General features: G+C 54.8%; 1 protein-coding gene and 1 long non-coding RNA gene across 2 annotated transcripts; one reads left to right on the plus strand and one right to left on the minus strand.

Annotated features, from left to right (window-relative positions):
- The first annotated feature begins 1,047 nt into the window (after positions 1-1,047).
- Positions 1,048-1,963, plus strand: LOC135291923 (uncharacterized). The gene is made up of 3 exons (XR_010354568.1): positions 1,048-1,192; positions 1,305-1,440; positions 1,757-1,963. It is a non-coding gene; the product is annotated as an uncharacterized LOC135291923 (long non-coding RNA).
- Positions 1,964-10,380: 8,417 nt separating this feature from the next.
- LOC135291924 (zinc finger protein 3-like) lies at positions 10,381-11,064 on the minus strand (the record flags this gene model as incomplete). Its single annotated transcript, XM_064406170.1, has 1 exon — positions 10,381-11,064. A coding segment is annotated over one exon (684 nt), but the record flags the coding sequence as incomplete, so codon positions are not given.
- Positions 11,065-13,676: the final 2,612 nt, after the last annotated feature.

Consider the following 13,676-nt stretch of genomic DNA (forward strand, 5'->3'; position numbering starts at 1 on the left):
TGCCTGCTGTGCTATCCTCACAACTAATACTAACTCCTCATTCCCTGTAGTTTTATTTGGGGTTTTTGATCTATTTGTTGGACTGGTTTGCGTGGGTTTGTTTGTTTGTATGGGTTTTTGTCTGATTTGGTTTGAGGATTTTGTTTGCTTTTTTAGAAATGACTGGTGAAGTTTTCCAAACTCAAGAAAATGTAAAGCAGGTTTGACTTTGCAGAAATTACTTTGGGCTGGGTTTAGCTGCATCCCCCAGGCTCAGGATCACTAGTATATTTTCAGGTTTTGCTCTGCATATCAGCCTGCTCAGAATCTGCTTGGTGTTTCACAAATGGAGAAGACAATGGACATTGTGCCAAGCTTCCTTTCCAACAGAAAAACCTGGGTCAGCATGACAGAAAAGAAGAAACAAAAAATCACCACTCAGAAAAGAACCAGTGTCCCACCAGCTTCCTCTCCACTGTTATTAATTTTGTACATTTAGAGGCAAACGTGGGTCTAAAGCTTGCATCTCTCAGTTCCTGATGCTATTTGCTAGCCTGCAGCCTTGACTGGCCCTGATGTGACTGACTGCTGGGCAAGTGGGACTGGGGATGCTCAGCCTGGAGAGAGGAGACACTGGGAGGCCTCACTGTGGCTCTGCAGGACTGGAAGGGTCCCGCAGGAAAGAAGGGGACAGAGTGTTCAGCAGGGCCTGTGCTGACAGGACAAGGGGGGATGGCTTTCAACTGCAGCAGGTTGATTGAAGCTGCATCTAGGGAAGCTGCTCTTTTCCACTGGGGGTGGTGGGGCACTGGCCCAGGCTGTGCACAGAGGCTGTGCATGCCCCATCCTTGGCAACAGGGCTCTGAGCAGCACGCTCTGGGGGACGACTGCTCAGCTGGGAACAAGATGTTGTTCTTCAGGCTCCCTTGCAAGCCCAACCCTTCAGGGACTCCATCATTCCATGGTCTCCACTGTCCACTTCAGATGGAGCCTGGGAACTGTGATGTCACAGCCCACGCTCCACCTGGAACGTCCAGCGCCCAGCAAAGGGCACAACACAACCATTGGCCGCTGTGTTTGCACACTCTTCACCTTGCTCCTGCCCACTCTGCTTGTCACCTGCCCCCTGATAACCCCATCACTCCTGAAAGATCCTTAGTGCCTGGATTTTGTCATCCAGCCCTGCAGGATGCTCCCATTTGTCCTGAGGAAGGTATGGTGCCATTCCATGGAGGTGGACACTCCCCACCTGCCTGGGTGGGCTGGAGCTCTGTGGGCATGGAGTGGGACAGGGAGCCCACTCTGAGGTTTTGCTACCTCTGCAGGCTGTCCCAGACAGAGAGGAGGAGATGGAGGTGGATGTGGAGGTGGAAGAAGAGATGGAGGTGGATGTGGAGGTGGAAGAAGAGATGGAGGTTGATATGGACGAGTCCATTGAGGACATGGACATTGATTAAAAAGGTGAGGAAGAGGCCATGATCTTGGCATGAAGAGCAATGCCAGCAGCAGGACAGGCAGAGTGGGTCTCCTGCTGCCAGGCTGGGGCTGGGCTGGATGCTCCCTGCTCAGGGACATTGTAGCCAGGGCACTGGATTCTGGTGGCCATCCACAGCCTGTCCTCTGCCTGCTTTGCTCCACACAAGCTCCATGCCAGACCCAGCCAGGCTCAGTTCTGCTAGCAGAGTCCTGCTGCTGGGCCAGCTGTGCCAGCCTGGGGGCACATGCAAGAGCCCTCTGTGCCTGACTGGAGTGACCGTGGCATTTGCTTTTCTTCCAGGTGCGATGGACATCACAGAGACACCACCCTTTTGTATATATGTTCTACAGTTTGTTGTTTTTCTTTAGAATATAGATCATAGGGCTATTTTTGACTTCTGTAAATACGTTTCCCATAGTTTTGCTAGGTAGGTTTTTATGTATATATGTTCTATCGATTGTTGTTGTTATAAATATTCTTACAATGTAAATGTGTTCTGTATTTTTGCTGCTGTTCTTCTGTAATAAAGAAATTTTATTTTTCACACCCCAGTTCTCCTTGCATTTGCTTCAGGCACAGGCAGCATTTTGCAAAGTTGTAGTTTCCACTTGCTCCAGGTTCCCAGGGCTGGAGGTCCCTGGCATAGCCACCCCAGTCAGGGTGGAGTTTGGACATTTTGGCGTGGCTGTCCCCAGTGTCCCTGTGGTGTCCCGTGTCCCCAGTGTCACTGTGTTTCCTCTGTCCCCAGAGCTGGAGCAGTCCCTGGGCGCCATTTTCTGGCCCTTTGGGCAGATTTTGGACATTTTGGTGCGGCGCAGTCTCCGCCTGCGGGGCCAGGCCTTCGTCCCCTCCGAGGAGATGAGCAGCGGCACCAACGCCCCGCGCTCCCTGCAGGGCTTCCCCTTCCACGGCAGCCCACGGGAGACAGAGACTGGGGCAGTTCTGGCATCTTGGGAAAGAACGGGAATTCTGGGGAAAACCGCCCAAATCTGCCCTCAGATATCCCCAAAACCCAACTTGAAATCCCTCCAAACTCACCCTGAACACCCCAAAGCTTTCCCTGCTACGACAAGCCATGGTGAGACAGAAATGCAGGGGGGAATCCTGGAATTCTGGGAAAAAACCCAAAATCCTGAGGGAAAAAAACCAACCCAGAATTCCCCTCAAACCCCATCAGGAATCCCTGAAATCTAATTTGACACACTCCCAAAATCCAACCAGGAACCCCCAAAGCTTCCCCTTCTATGACAAGCCCATGGTGAGACAGAAATTCTGGGGGGAAAAACTCAAAGTAAGGGAAAGATCCCCAAATTTGGGGGAAAAAAACTAAATTCCTGGGAAAAAACCAAAATCCAGCCTCAGATATCCCCAAATTAAACCAGAAACCACCTGAATTCACTCCAAATCCACCAAAACTTCCCCTTCTATGACAAGCCCATGGTCAGAGAGAATCCAAGGAGAAGTCCTGAAATTTTGGGAACAATCCTGAAATTCTGATTGAAAAAATCCCTACAATTCCTGTTAAAACCCCAAATCCAGCCTCAAGTATCCCTGAAATCCACACTAGAACTCTCCCCTAAGCTTCCTCTTCTGGGACAAACTCATGGTGAGAGCAGAATCTTGGATAAAATACCCAAATTTTGGAAAAAAATCCTAAAATTCTGGGGGAAAAAACCCCCACAATTCAGTTGGGAATCCACCCAAAATCTCGTGGAAAACAACCAAATCCAGCCAGGAACACCCCCCAGAATTCATCCTGAATCTCCCAAACCTTCCCCTTCTACTCTACAGTGAGACCCAAACCCAGGGACAAATCCACAGATTCTTGAAAAAACATGACATTTTGGGCAAAAGCATGAAATCCAGGGAAGAAATGGAAATGCAGCCAGAAATCCACCCCCAATCCCCTGGGAACGACACCAAATCCTTGTTTGAACCTCCCAAATTCCTCTGAATTCCCCCCAAATCCCTCTGAAATTCCCCAAATTCCTTCTAGGACTTGCCAAAATCCCTCAGAAACGTCCCTAATTGCTCTTGGGACTGCCCCAAATCCTGTCTGGAACCTCCCCAAATCCCTCAGAAAGCCCCAAATCCCCTCTGGAACCTCTCCCAGATCCCCCCAAAATCCTCGGGAACAGCCCAAAACCCCCTGAACCATCCCCAAATCCCCCTGGAGCGACCCCAAATCCCCTGGACCCACCCCCCAGTCCCCTGGAGCCTCCCCAGATCCCCTCTGGAGCCTCCCCAGATCCCCCCTGGAGCCTCCCCAGATCCCTCTGGAGCCTCCCCAGATCCCCTCTGGAGCCTCCCCAGATCCCCCTGGAGCCTCCCCAGATCCCTCTGGAGCCTCCCCAGATCCCTCTGGAGCCTCCCCAGATCCCCCTGGAGCCTCCCCAGATCCCTCTGGAGCCTCCCCAGATCCCTGAGCAGCCCCAGATCCCCCTGGAGCCTCCCCAGATCCCCTCTGGAGCCTCCCCAGATCCCCGGGCAGCCCCAGGTCCCCGGGCAGCCCCAGGTCCCCGGGCAGCCCCGCAGAGCCCTGGCAAAGCCCCAAATGCCTCTGGGCAGTGCCCGCAGTCCCTGCTGGAGGTGCCCCAAGGGCCTGGCATGGCCCCGATGCCCCGGGCGGGAATGTGCCGTCCCAGCGGATCCAGCACGCCCGGCCGGGCTCGGCCAGCGCGGCCGAGGGGAAGGGAACGTTGGTGGAGCGGGAGCGGGAGCGGGACAAGCGCGGAGCCAAGGGGGGAGAGGCCCCGGCCCCAAAGAGAGCGGGGCCGGAGCGCAGGGGCAGCGCAGGGGAGGGAGGCTCTGCTGGGGCTGGGGCACTTTGAGGGGTCCCGGGGGATTGCTGGGGGGGCTGGGGGAGATTCTGTTGGGCTCTGCGGGGATTCTGAGGGAAGTTCCTGTGGGGATTTTTGGGTGGATTTCCTCAGACTTTGGGTGGGATTTGAAGGGACTTGGGGGCACTTTGGGGGATTTGAGAGGGGTTTGGTGGGATTTTGGTGCGGATTTCTTGAGTGGATTTGGGGTGGCTTTTGTGGGTTTTTGGGTAAATTTTTGTGGGCTAATTTGAGCAATTTGGAGGGATTTTTTTGTGTGGATTCCATGGGATTTTGGGAGGATTCTATGGTGGATTTTGGGGCAATTTTTGTATCATTTTTGTGGGGATTTAGGTGAATTTTGGGGGATTTTTGAGGATTCTTTGTGGAATTTTTGCAGGAATATTGGGGGGATTTTTGGGTGGGATTTTGGGGGGGGGTGGTGGTAGGATTTTTGTGAGTATTTTGAGGAGATTCTTATTGGATTTTGTTAGGGGGTTTTGGTGGGATTTTTTAAGGGAGATTTTAGTAGGATTTTGGACAAATTTCTGAGGGGGTTTTTGGACTTTTGGTGGGATCTTGGGCAGATTTTTGTTGGTCCTTTTTGGGATTTGTTTGGATTATGGGAGATTTTTTTGGGGGTTTTTTGGGGGGATTTTTGTGGCGGTTATTTTGGGTTTTGATGGGATTTTTGTGGTTTTTTCCTCGGAATTTTGGGCAGATTGTTTTGTGTGTATCCAGAGTGACTTTGGGCAGATTTTGGGCCTGACTGGGGCAGGTTTGGGGCAGATTTGTTGCCGATTTTGGGGTTTTTCTGCCGTTTCCCCGGCTGTGGGAAAAGCCCCGAAGCACATCCTGTTCCTGCCCCAGGTCCCTGAGGAGCCCGAGGAGCTGATGCTCTCTGTGTTCTGCACCCAGTGAGATCCGGGGCAATCCCGGGGATTCCGGGGAATCCGGGGAATCCGGGCGGGCTCTGGGCTTTGGGGGATTTTGGGGCTTGGGGGGTGAGAGGCGTGAGGGGGGCTTGGGGCTGGATTGTTTTGGGAAAGGATTGGGATTCTGGGGGGAATGTCTGGGGTTTTTGGAGGGAATTTCTGGGTTTTTGGGGTTGAATTTCTGGGGTTTTAGGGGAAAATAGCAGGATTTGATGCAGGGAGGAAATTCTGGATTTTTGGGGGGCAAATCTCTGGATTTTTTAGGGGGCAATTTCTGAATTTGGGGAGGGGACTTCTGGATTTCTTGTAAGGGGGAATTTTGGGATTTTTGGAAGAATATTTCTGGATTTTCTGGGGAAAGTTCCTCATTTTTCGTGAGTGTTCCAGGATTTTTGGGGGGACCATTTCTGAATTTTTGGGGGAATGTTTCAGGATTGTTTTTGAGAACATTTCTGGATTTTTTGGGGAATATTTCTCAGTTTGAGGGGGAACACTCACGGATTTTTTGGGGATCATTCCCACGTTTCTGGGGAACATTCCCAGGTGTCTGGGGAACATTCCCGGGTTTCTCAGGGAACGTTCCCGGGTTTCTCAGGGGACATTCCCGGGTTTCTCAGGGAACATTCCCGGGTTTCTCAGGGAACATTCCTGGAGTTCTCAGGGAACTTTCCCAGGTTTCTCAGGGAACATTCCCGGGTTTCTGGGGAAAGTTCCCAGGTTTCTCAGGAACATTCCCAGGTTTCTCAGGATCGTTCCCGGTGTCTGGGGCTCTCCTGGCCCCGTGCCCATCCCAGGTTCCCGGTTCCAGGAGCTGCGCTGGTGCCCGGGCGCCGCGACATCGCCTGGCTGCAGTTGGACACCGAGGTGCAGGCGGGCGCCGCCCGCGAGGCCCTGCAGGGCTCCAGCATCACCCAGAGCAGCGCCAGGAAGATCTCCTGCGCCAAAAGGTGACCCACGGCACCCCAAACCCCACCTAAACACCCCCGGACCCAAAAATGGGCCTGAAATACCCCCAAATCCCAAAAAACCGCCTCAAACCTGCCCCTAAATACCCAAAACCTGCCCCAAAACACCCCAAATCCCTCCAAACCACACCAAAATCATTAAAAACTGCCCCTGAATACCTTAAATCACCTCAAATGCCTTCATGCTGCCACAAAATCCCATAGAAACACTCCAAAATTCCATAGAAGCAACCTAAAATTTCATATAAACACTGTAAAGTCCCTCCAGATCATCCCAAAATCTGATAAAAACACCTGAAAGTCCCTCAAAACCACCCCAAAACACCCTAAATCCCATAAAACTGCTCCCAAATCCCACAGGACTGCCCCCAAATCTCATGGAAATACCCCAAAATCCCAGAAAACTGCCCCAAAAATGGTTCTGACTCTGCCCCAAACCCCCCCTGTGCCCTTACTCCCCCAGGTAAGTTCAGCTCAGCCCAAATCCTCCTTTTTTAATCCTAAATTGTCCTTTTTTATCCCAAATCCTTATTTTTCCCCCAGATCCTTCTTTTTTCAACCCCAAAGCTTATTTTCATCCCAAATCTCCTTTTTTGACCCCAAATCATTCTTTGTGCACGCCAAATTTCCTTTTTCCATGGCAAACCCTCCTTTTCCCACCACAAATTTTCCTTTTTCCACCCAAATCCTTTGTCAGTACAAAATTCCTTTTCCCATCCCAAAATATCCCTTTTCCACCCCAATTCCCCACCCCAAATCCCGTTTTTCCACCCCGAACCCTTCTTTGTGCATCCCAAATCCCTTTTTCCACCCCAATCCCCTTTTCCCCTCCCCAGCCTAAATCCCCCTTTTCCACCTCAAAATACCCTAAATCCCCTTTTTCTACTCTAAATGCCTTTTCCCACCCAGATGCTCTTTTTCCACCCCAAATCCTTCTTTGTGCATCCCAAATCCTTCTCCTTTCACCCCAAACCCTCTTTTCCCACTCCAGATCCCCTTTCCCCACCCCAGTTCCTCCTTCTTTCACCCCCAAATCTCCTTTATCCATCCTAAATCTTTCTTTTTCCTCCCCAGATTTCTTCACCCCAAATCTTTCTTCTTTCACCCCAAATCCCCTTCTGCCACCCTGGATCCCCACCCCAAATCCCCTTGCCCAGCCCCCAGGGGTTTTTGGGGCTCCTGAGGAGTTTTTGGGGTTTTCCCCAGCATTGTACCCAGGGTTTCTCTGCAGACATGGCACCTGGAGCTGCCCCAAATAAACCCCAAATAACCCCAAATTTTGGGGACTGGGGTTTGACCCCAAACATTGGGGATTCGGAGAGTTTGATCCTAAGATTTGGAGGTTGGGGGGGGTTGACATCACAGGGTTCGGGGGTGGGAGTTTGACCCCAGACTTTGGGAATTGGGGGTGTTTGAAACACCAGGATTTGGGATTTGGGGTTTTTGTGCCCAAAGTTTGGGTATTAGGGGTTTTAACCCCAAACTTTGGAGATGAGAAGGGTTGGACACTCCAGATGTTTCAAACCCCAGCAGTTGGGCACTGGGGTTTTTAATCCCAAATTTCGGGGGTTGGGGGGTGTTTGAAACCTCAGGATTTGGGATTTGGGGGTATTTGACCCCACCGTTTTGGAACTGGGGAGTGTTTGACACCCCAGGATCTGGGATTTGGGGGGCTGATCCTGAAATTTGGGGTTTGGGCTGGAGAGGGGAGGTTGAGATCCCAGAGTTTGGGTTTAGGGGTGTTTGACCCCCCCAGTGTTTGAACCCCCAGGATTTGGGGTCGGGGGCAGTTGACCCCAGGATTTGGGGTGTTTGACCCCAATGTTTGACCCCCCGGCTTTGGGGTCGGGGTTGAGATCGGAGCCATTCCCTGGAAACAGCGGCGGGATCGGGATGGGGAACAGGAATGGGATCGGGATCGGGAAGGGGAGAGACCGTGAGCCAGTCGCGGAGCCCAGTGGCAGGGAGAGACCCCGCCGCAGTCCCGGCACGGCCCCATGGCCACAACCGCGGCCCCTCCGCAGTGCCAGCCCCTGCCGCAGTGCCAGCCCCTCGGCAGGCGCTGAACGGAGCCTCCCTCAATGGCAGCCCGGCGCAGCCCGGAGCGGAGCCATGGCCAGAGCCTCCCCCATCGCCGGCCCGGCCCCTTCAATCCCTTTTCGGGGCGGCTGCTGCCGCTCGCAGCCCATTGCTGGCGGTTCCGAAGGGCTGCGGGGAGCCTGCCCATGGCGGGGGTGTTGGGGTGGCCCCAGGGCCGGCCCGAGGGCCGAGCGGGGATCGAGAGCCCCAAAGCCGAGGGGCTCCTGGGGGTGCCCAGCTCCTGCCGCCCCCAGCCCAAAAGAGATGCTGGCCAATCAGAGCGCGCGGCGCTGGTGCCGATCCAGTTGCCGGGCGGGAGCTCGGCGCTTGGGCCCCGCCCGGCGATGTGCAGCCAATCAGCGCCCGGCGCGGCTGTGACTCATCAGTTGCCGGGCAGAGCCGCAGCGCCCAGCGCTCCCCGGCAGCGGAATTTGGGGAGGGGGGAGGTGACCCTGGGCATGGGGATGGGGCGTGCGGGGGCAGCCGGGGCCGCACTGGTGGCACTGGTGGTGCTGGCAGCGCCCCCGGCCGCGGGGGGAGCGGGGGGCGCGGGGGGCGCGGGGAGAAGGGGGGCGGGGCCCCAAATTAAAGCAAAGGGGGTTCAGGACCCCCAAACGGAGCAGGAGGGGCCTGGAACCCCCAAACCCAAACACGGGGGAGGGGATTGGGGATGGGGGGAACGATGGGGAAGGGGCGGGAGAGCGGGGGAAAGAGGGGGATGGGAGCCCCAAACAGGATGAAGCCAACTTGATGTGGCCGCCTTTAGACGTGGATGGAGCCAAAGGCAGCCAAAGGCAGCCAATGCTTTTCCAGCCCGTCTGATCCCAGTGTGTGCAACCCCAGCGTGTGCAACCCCAGCGTGTGCAACCCCAGTGTGTGCAACCCCGGTGTGTGCAACCCCAGCGTGTGCAACCCCAGTGTGTGCAACCCCGGTGTGTGCAACCCCAGCGTGTGCAACCCCAGTGTGTGCCATCCCAGTCCATGTAATCTCAATCCAGTTTATCCCAGTCTGTATCATCCTGATCTCTATGGTCCCATTCCATACGGTCCCAGTCCATATTTGATCCCAGTCCATGTTTGATCCCAGTCTGTGTGGTCCTGCACCCACTCCCAGTGTCTGGAATTCCAATTCCCAGCTAAGAAAAACTGTTCCTGTCCTTGAATCTCCTTCCTATCCTATCAATAAATTAGATTAAAATTAGAAATCAACAAAATATCATTAAAATGAAATAAATTATAATAAAAATTAAATATAATAATATTGACTCTTACTTACAATATTCCAATAATGAGTCAACCTAAAACAACAACTATTAGTATACCATTATCCAGAAATATAAATAAGCAAATTGTATACCAGGAAATACCTGTTGAAAGTTTTAACTCAATAACTAATATACTTTAGATAAAAAATATCTAAGAAAACTAACAAACAATCTAACACACCTTAATACAACTATTCATATTACAAACATACTAAACACGAAACCAAGCACCACTAGAATTTCTCCTACATTTTAACCAAACAATTAAACTTCTAACACCCTTAACTACTCTAAAACAATTCAAATTTTTTTTTTAATTTAATTGTGGGTGAGTGGTTTTATCTAGATATTGGTTTTTGATTGTTTGGGTCAGATGATTTAAAAAATGGGATTTTTATATTACATACATCCCACCCAGCCCCACACAATTCCCATCCCACCACTCAAACTGGGATCCCACTGCTCCCAATCCCCTTCCAACCCCATCTCATCCTGCTGGCTGTGGAATTGAGTGAGTTTGGCCTGGGATTGAGTTTTTCTGAGGTGGGAACAAGCAATTTGAGGAGGGATTGAGCCTTTATGGGTTAAAATTCAGTTGTTTTCAGTGGGATTTGAGTGGTTTTGAGGTGACAGATCCATCCCTCTTGGCTTTTGGAGGGCAAAGAGAGGAAGAACAGAAAAACATTAAAGCCAAACCAAAAGGAGAATTAGGTGTGTTCCCACCATGGATCACAGGGAATGTGGGTCACCAGGGCTGTGCCCAGCGTGGCTCCTGCAGTGGGGGATGGAGCTGGAGCAGCACACGAAGCTCTTCCCGCACTCGGGGCACTCGCAGGGCTTCCCTCACTGGTGCCTCCGTTGGTGTTGGGTCAAGTGAGAGCTGCTGGAGAAGCTCTTCCCACACTGGGGACACTCGTAGGGCCTCTCCCCGGTGTGGATGCGCCGGTGGGTGACGAGGTGGGAGTTGTGCCTGAATCCCTTCCCGCAGTCGGGGCAGCAGAAGGGCCTCTCCTCTGTGTGACTCTGATAGTGCTGGAGGAGATGGGAGCGGATCCGAAACCCCTTCCCACACTTGGAACATTCGTAGGGCCTCTCCCCAGTGTGGATCTTTTGGTGGACAATCAGGCTGGAGAGATGTCTGAATCTCTTCCCACACTCCCCACACTCATGGGGCCGTTCCCCAGTGTGGGTCCTCTGGTGCTGGATCAGGGTGGAGCTCTGCCTGAAGCTCTTCCCACATTCCTCACACTCGTGGGGCCTCTCCCCAGTGTGGATGCGCCGGTGCAGGACAAGATGGGAGTTGTGCCTGAAGCCCTGCCCGCAGTCGGGGCAGCGGAAGGGCCTCTCCTCTGTGTGCGTGCGCTGGTGCATGAGGAGATTTGAGCTGCTATGAAACCTCTTCCTGCACTGGTCACACTCGTAGGGCCGTTCCCCAGTGTGGCTCCTCTGGTGGATGATCAGGTGGGAGTTCCACTTGAAGCTCTTCCCACACTCCAAGCACTTGTGGGGCTTCTCCCCATCAGGAACCTGCTCATGGACCACCAGCTCCGAGCTCTGTTTCCATCTCCGGCCGCCTTCCCGGCCCAGGCTGGCTCTTTCCCCCTCAGATCCCCGCCAGCTGCGTTTGCAGCCCCTCCTCGTGCGGCATCTCCGGGGCTTTTCCTCCCCGTTGGGTTCCTGCCCCGTGGAGCCGCTCAAAACGGCCTCTGCCACCAGCTTCTGCTGCGGGGATTTGTCCTCCCTGCTCTCCATGCTCAGCTCCTGCTCTGGGGGAGGAAGGACAAGGACAGGATGGCATTTGCCTCCGGGCCACAGGCAAGGGCAAGGAGATGCCCCCAGGCTGTCCTGCAGCCGGGGCCCTGCTGGGCTGGGAGATGGAGCAGCACAGAGGCCAAAGGGGCACTGACTTCCTCCTCACCTGCCTCAGTGTCCAGGGACATATTCCTGTTCCTCACTGCCTCACAAGAAGTTACAATGGGAAATCCTGATTTGGGGAAAACAAAGGATGAGCACAATGAGTCTGAAGGTCCCTCTGCCCAAGTCCCTCTCTAAAAGTCACCAGCCATCTGGGCTCCAGAAAAACCTCCCAAACACCAAGATTCAGCCTTGAAAAAGCCTCCCAGGAATTCCCCGGCCCTGCTCCCTCCCCTCTGCTGTTTAGGGTTCCCCCTGTTCCAGCTGCTGGGGTCACGCTGGCATTGGGGGTCCCCCTTCTCCTCGGTGCCTGCCCTCCCCAGCCTGCTGGCAGTCCCAGCAATCCCAAAAGCTGCCCCCTCTTCGCTCTGCCCATTCAGGGATGCCGGGGCTTTTTGGGCTCCTTTCTGGGCTCCCTTCTCCCCTCATGCTCTGCTCTGGGCTGCAGGGGCTCCAAGGAGTCCCCCCTGCCCCTCTCCAGCCTCTGCAGGCTCCCGCCCATGGCGGCGCTCCCCCCTCTCTGGGCTCCCCACTTTGGGCTCCTGGGGGACACAGGGCTCTGCTCCTCCAGGCTGCCTCTGCCGCCAGCCGCCACCGCCACCCCCCGATGTCCCCCCAAGGGGCTTTTTCTGCCCTGCCTTGGAGTTCTTCATTCTCCAAACATCCCCCAAAAAAATCCCAACCCAGGCACGCCCCAGAATATTTGGGCTGAGCTCCACATCCCTGGGCACCTCCAGATTCCCGTGTGCCTGACCCTGGGACGACCTGGAACACCTTGGACCCCATTCCAGCCTTTCCCTGCCCCCAGCCCCACCCTTCTGCAAAACCAGAGATATCCGGAACTCCCCCTTCCCGAACATTCCGGGTGTCCCCATGCTGTTTCCCACCTTTTATGGGAAAGCCTGGACTCCCCTTTCCTGGGCTCCATGTACCCTGGAACTCCCTTCTACCTCTCCTAGTCCCTGACCCACCATTTCTGTGACCCTGAGCCTCCCCTGCACCACCCATTCCTGAGACCCCAGACCCCCTTTTACCCCATTGCCCAGCAATGAGACCCCCCGGCACCCCCTTATCCAGCAGCAACTCAACCTTTTCCCGGCCCCCGCCTCTCCCAGCACCCAGCCCCACCCTTTTCCCTGACCAGAGCCCCCATTCCTGCATTTCCCAGTCCCCAGACCCTCCTTTTTTCACTCCCAGTACACCCTGGCACCCCCTTTCCTGGGCACAGGATTCCCTGCACACCCCATCCCAGCTCTCCCAGGCCCTGCACCCCCTTTCCTTGACTCTGAGCCCCTGAACCTCCTTCCCAGCTCAGCCAGCCCTTCAAGTCCCCCTTTCCTTGGCCTCTTGACCCCCCTGGATCCCCAGTCTCTCACGTTCAGCCCCCCAGCTCCCCGATCTCGCTGTCCCCCCAGTTCTGCACTCCCTGCAGTACCTGGCAGTGGCGCTGTCGCAGCCCGGCCCTGTCGCCGCGTCCTCTCAGTGCCCGTTCGGGCCCTGCCCGCCCAGCCCGACACGCTCGACTGCGGGGGACACTCCCCTGTGCCCGGGCTACAGGAGAGCGGCCGGGGCTGCCAGCCCTAAACCACAGGAGCAGCTGGCAGACGCTGCTGCAGGAAGAAAGGGCCCACTCTGGGCAGGGGAAAGCCAAGGTTTATTTCAGGGCTCAGGGCAGCTCTGACCCTCAGGGCAACCTGCTGCACACAGCACACACTCAGCCCCTGCACCAGCTTGGAAAGGGGGGCGCAAACAAGGCAAAGATACATCCAACAACCAATGGGGGAAACGGGGCTGTGCAAACCGGGCAGATGGACATGAAGGAGCACAAATGAGGAAGCACCTTAAGGGAGGGCCCTGACCTCTGCCCAATCACTCCACGCCCCTGGGGGAAGATTCTGGAAAGAGGGGAAGGGTGGCCGAGGGATTGACAGGGGCCCAGGGAGGAGACTGGGGAATGGCTCTGCAGCCACAGGGAGGATTGACATGGGCGAGGAGGGAAGGCACTTGGGGCAAAGCATTTTCAGGAAAGAAGCAGGGCTACATCAGGGAAACCGTTGCAAACTGAGAACAAGGAGAATAAAACACAATACAACACGGCCGGGGTCCCCAGTCCTTGATTGTGGGGGATGTGGACGGGACCTCTGTGAGCGCTGGGGCAGCGAGCGGGGCCGGATGGAGCCGCAGAGAGCGGGGATGGTGGGGGGAGCTGAGCTGGGATATTGGGATAGCCAGGGCTGGGACAT

This window comes from Passer domesticus, unplaced genomic scaffold (assembly GCF_036417665.1).
Source record: "Passer domesticus isolate bPasDom1 unplaced genomic scaffold, bPasDom1.hap1 HAP1_SCAFFOLD_146, whole genome shotgun sequence".
NCBI lineage: Eukaryota > Metazoa > Chordata > Aves > Passeriformes > Passeridae > Passer > Passer domesticus.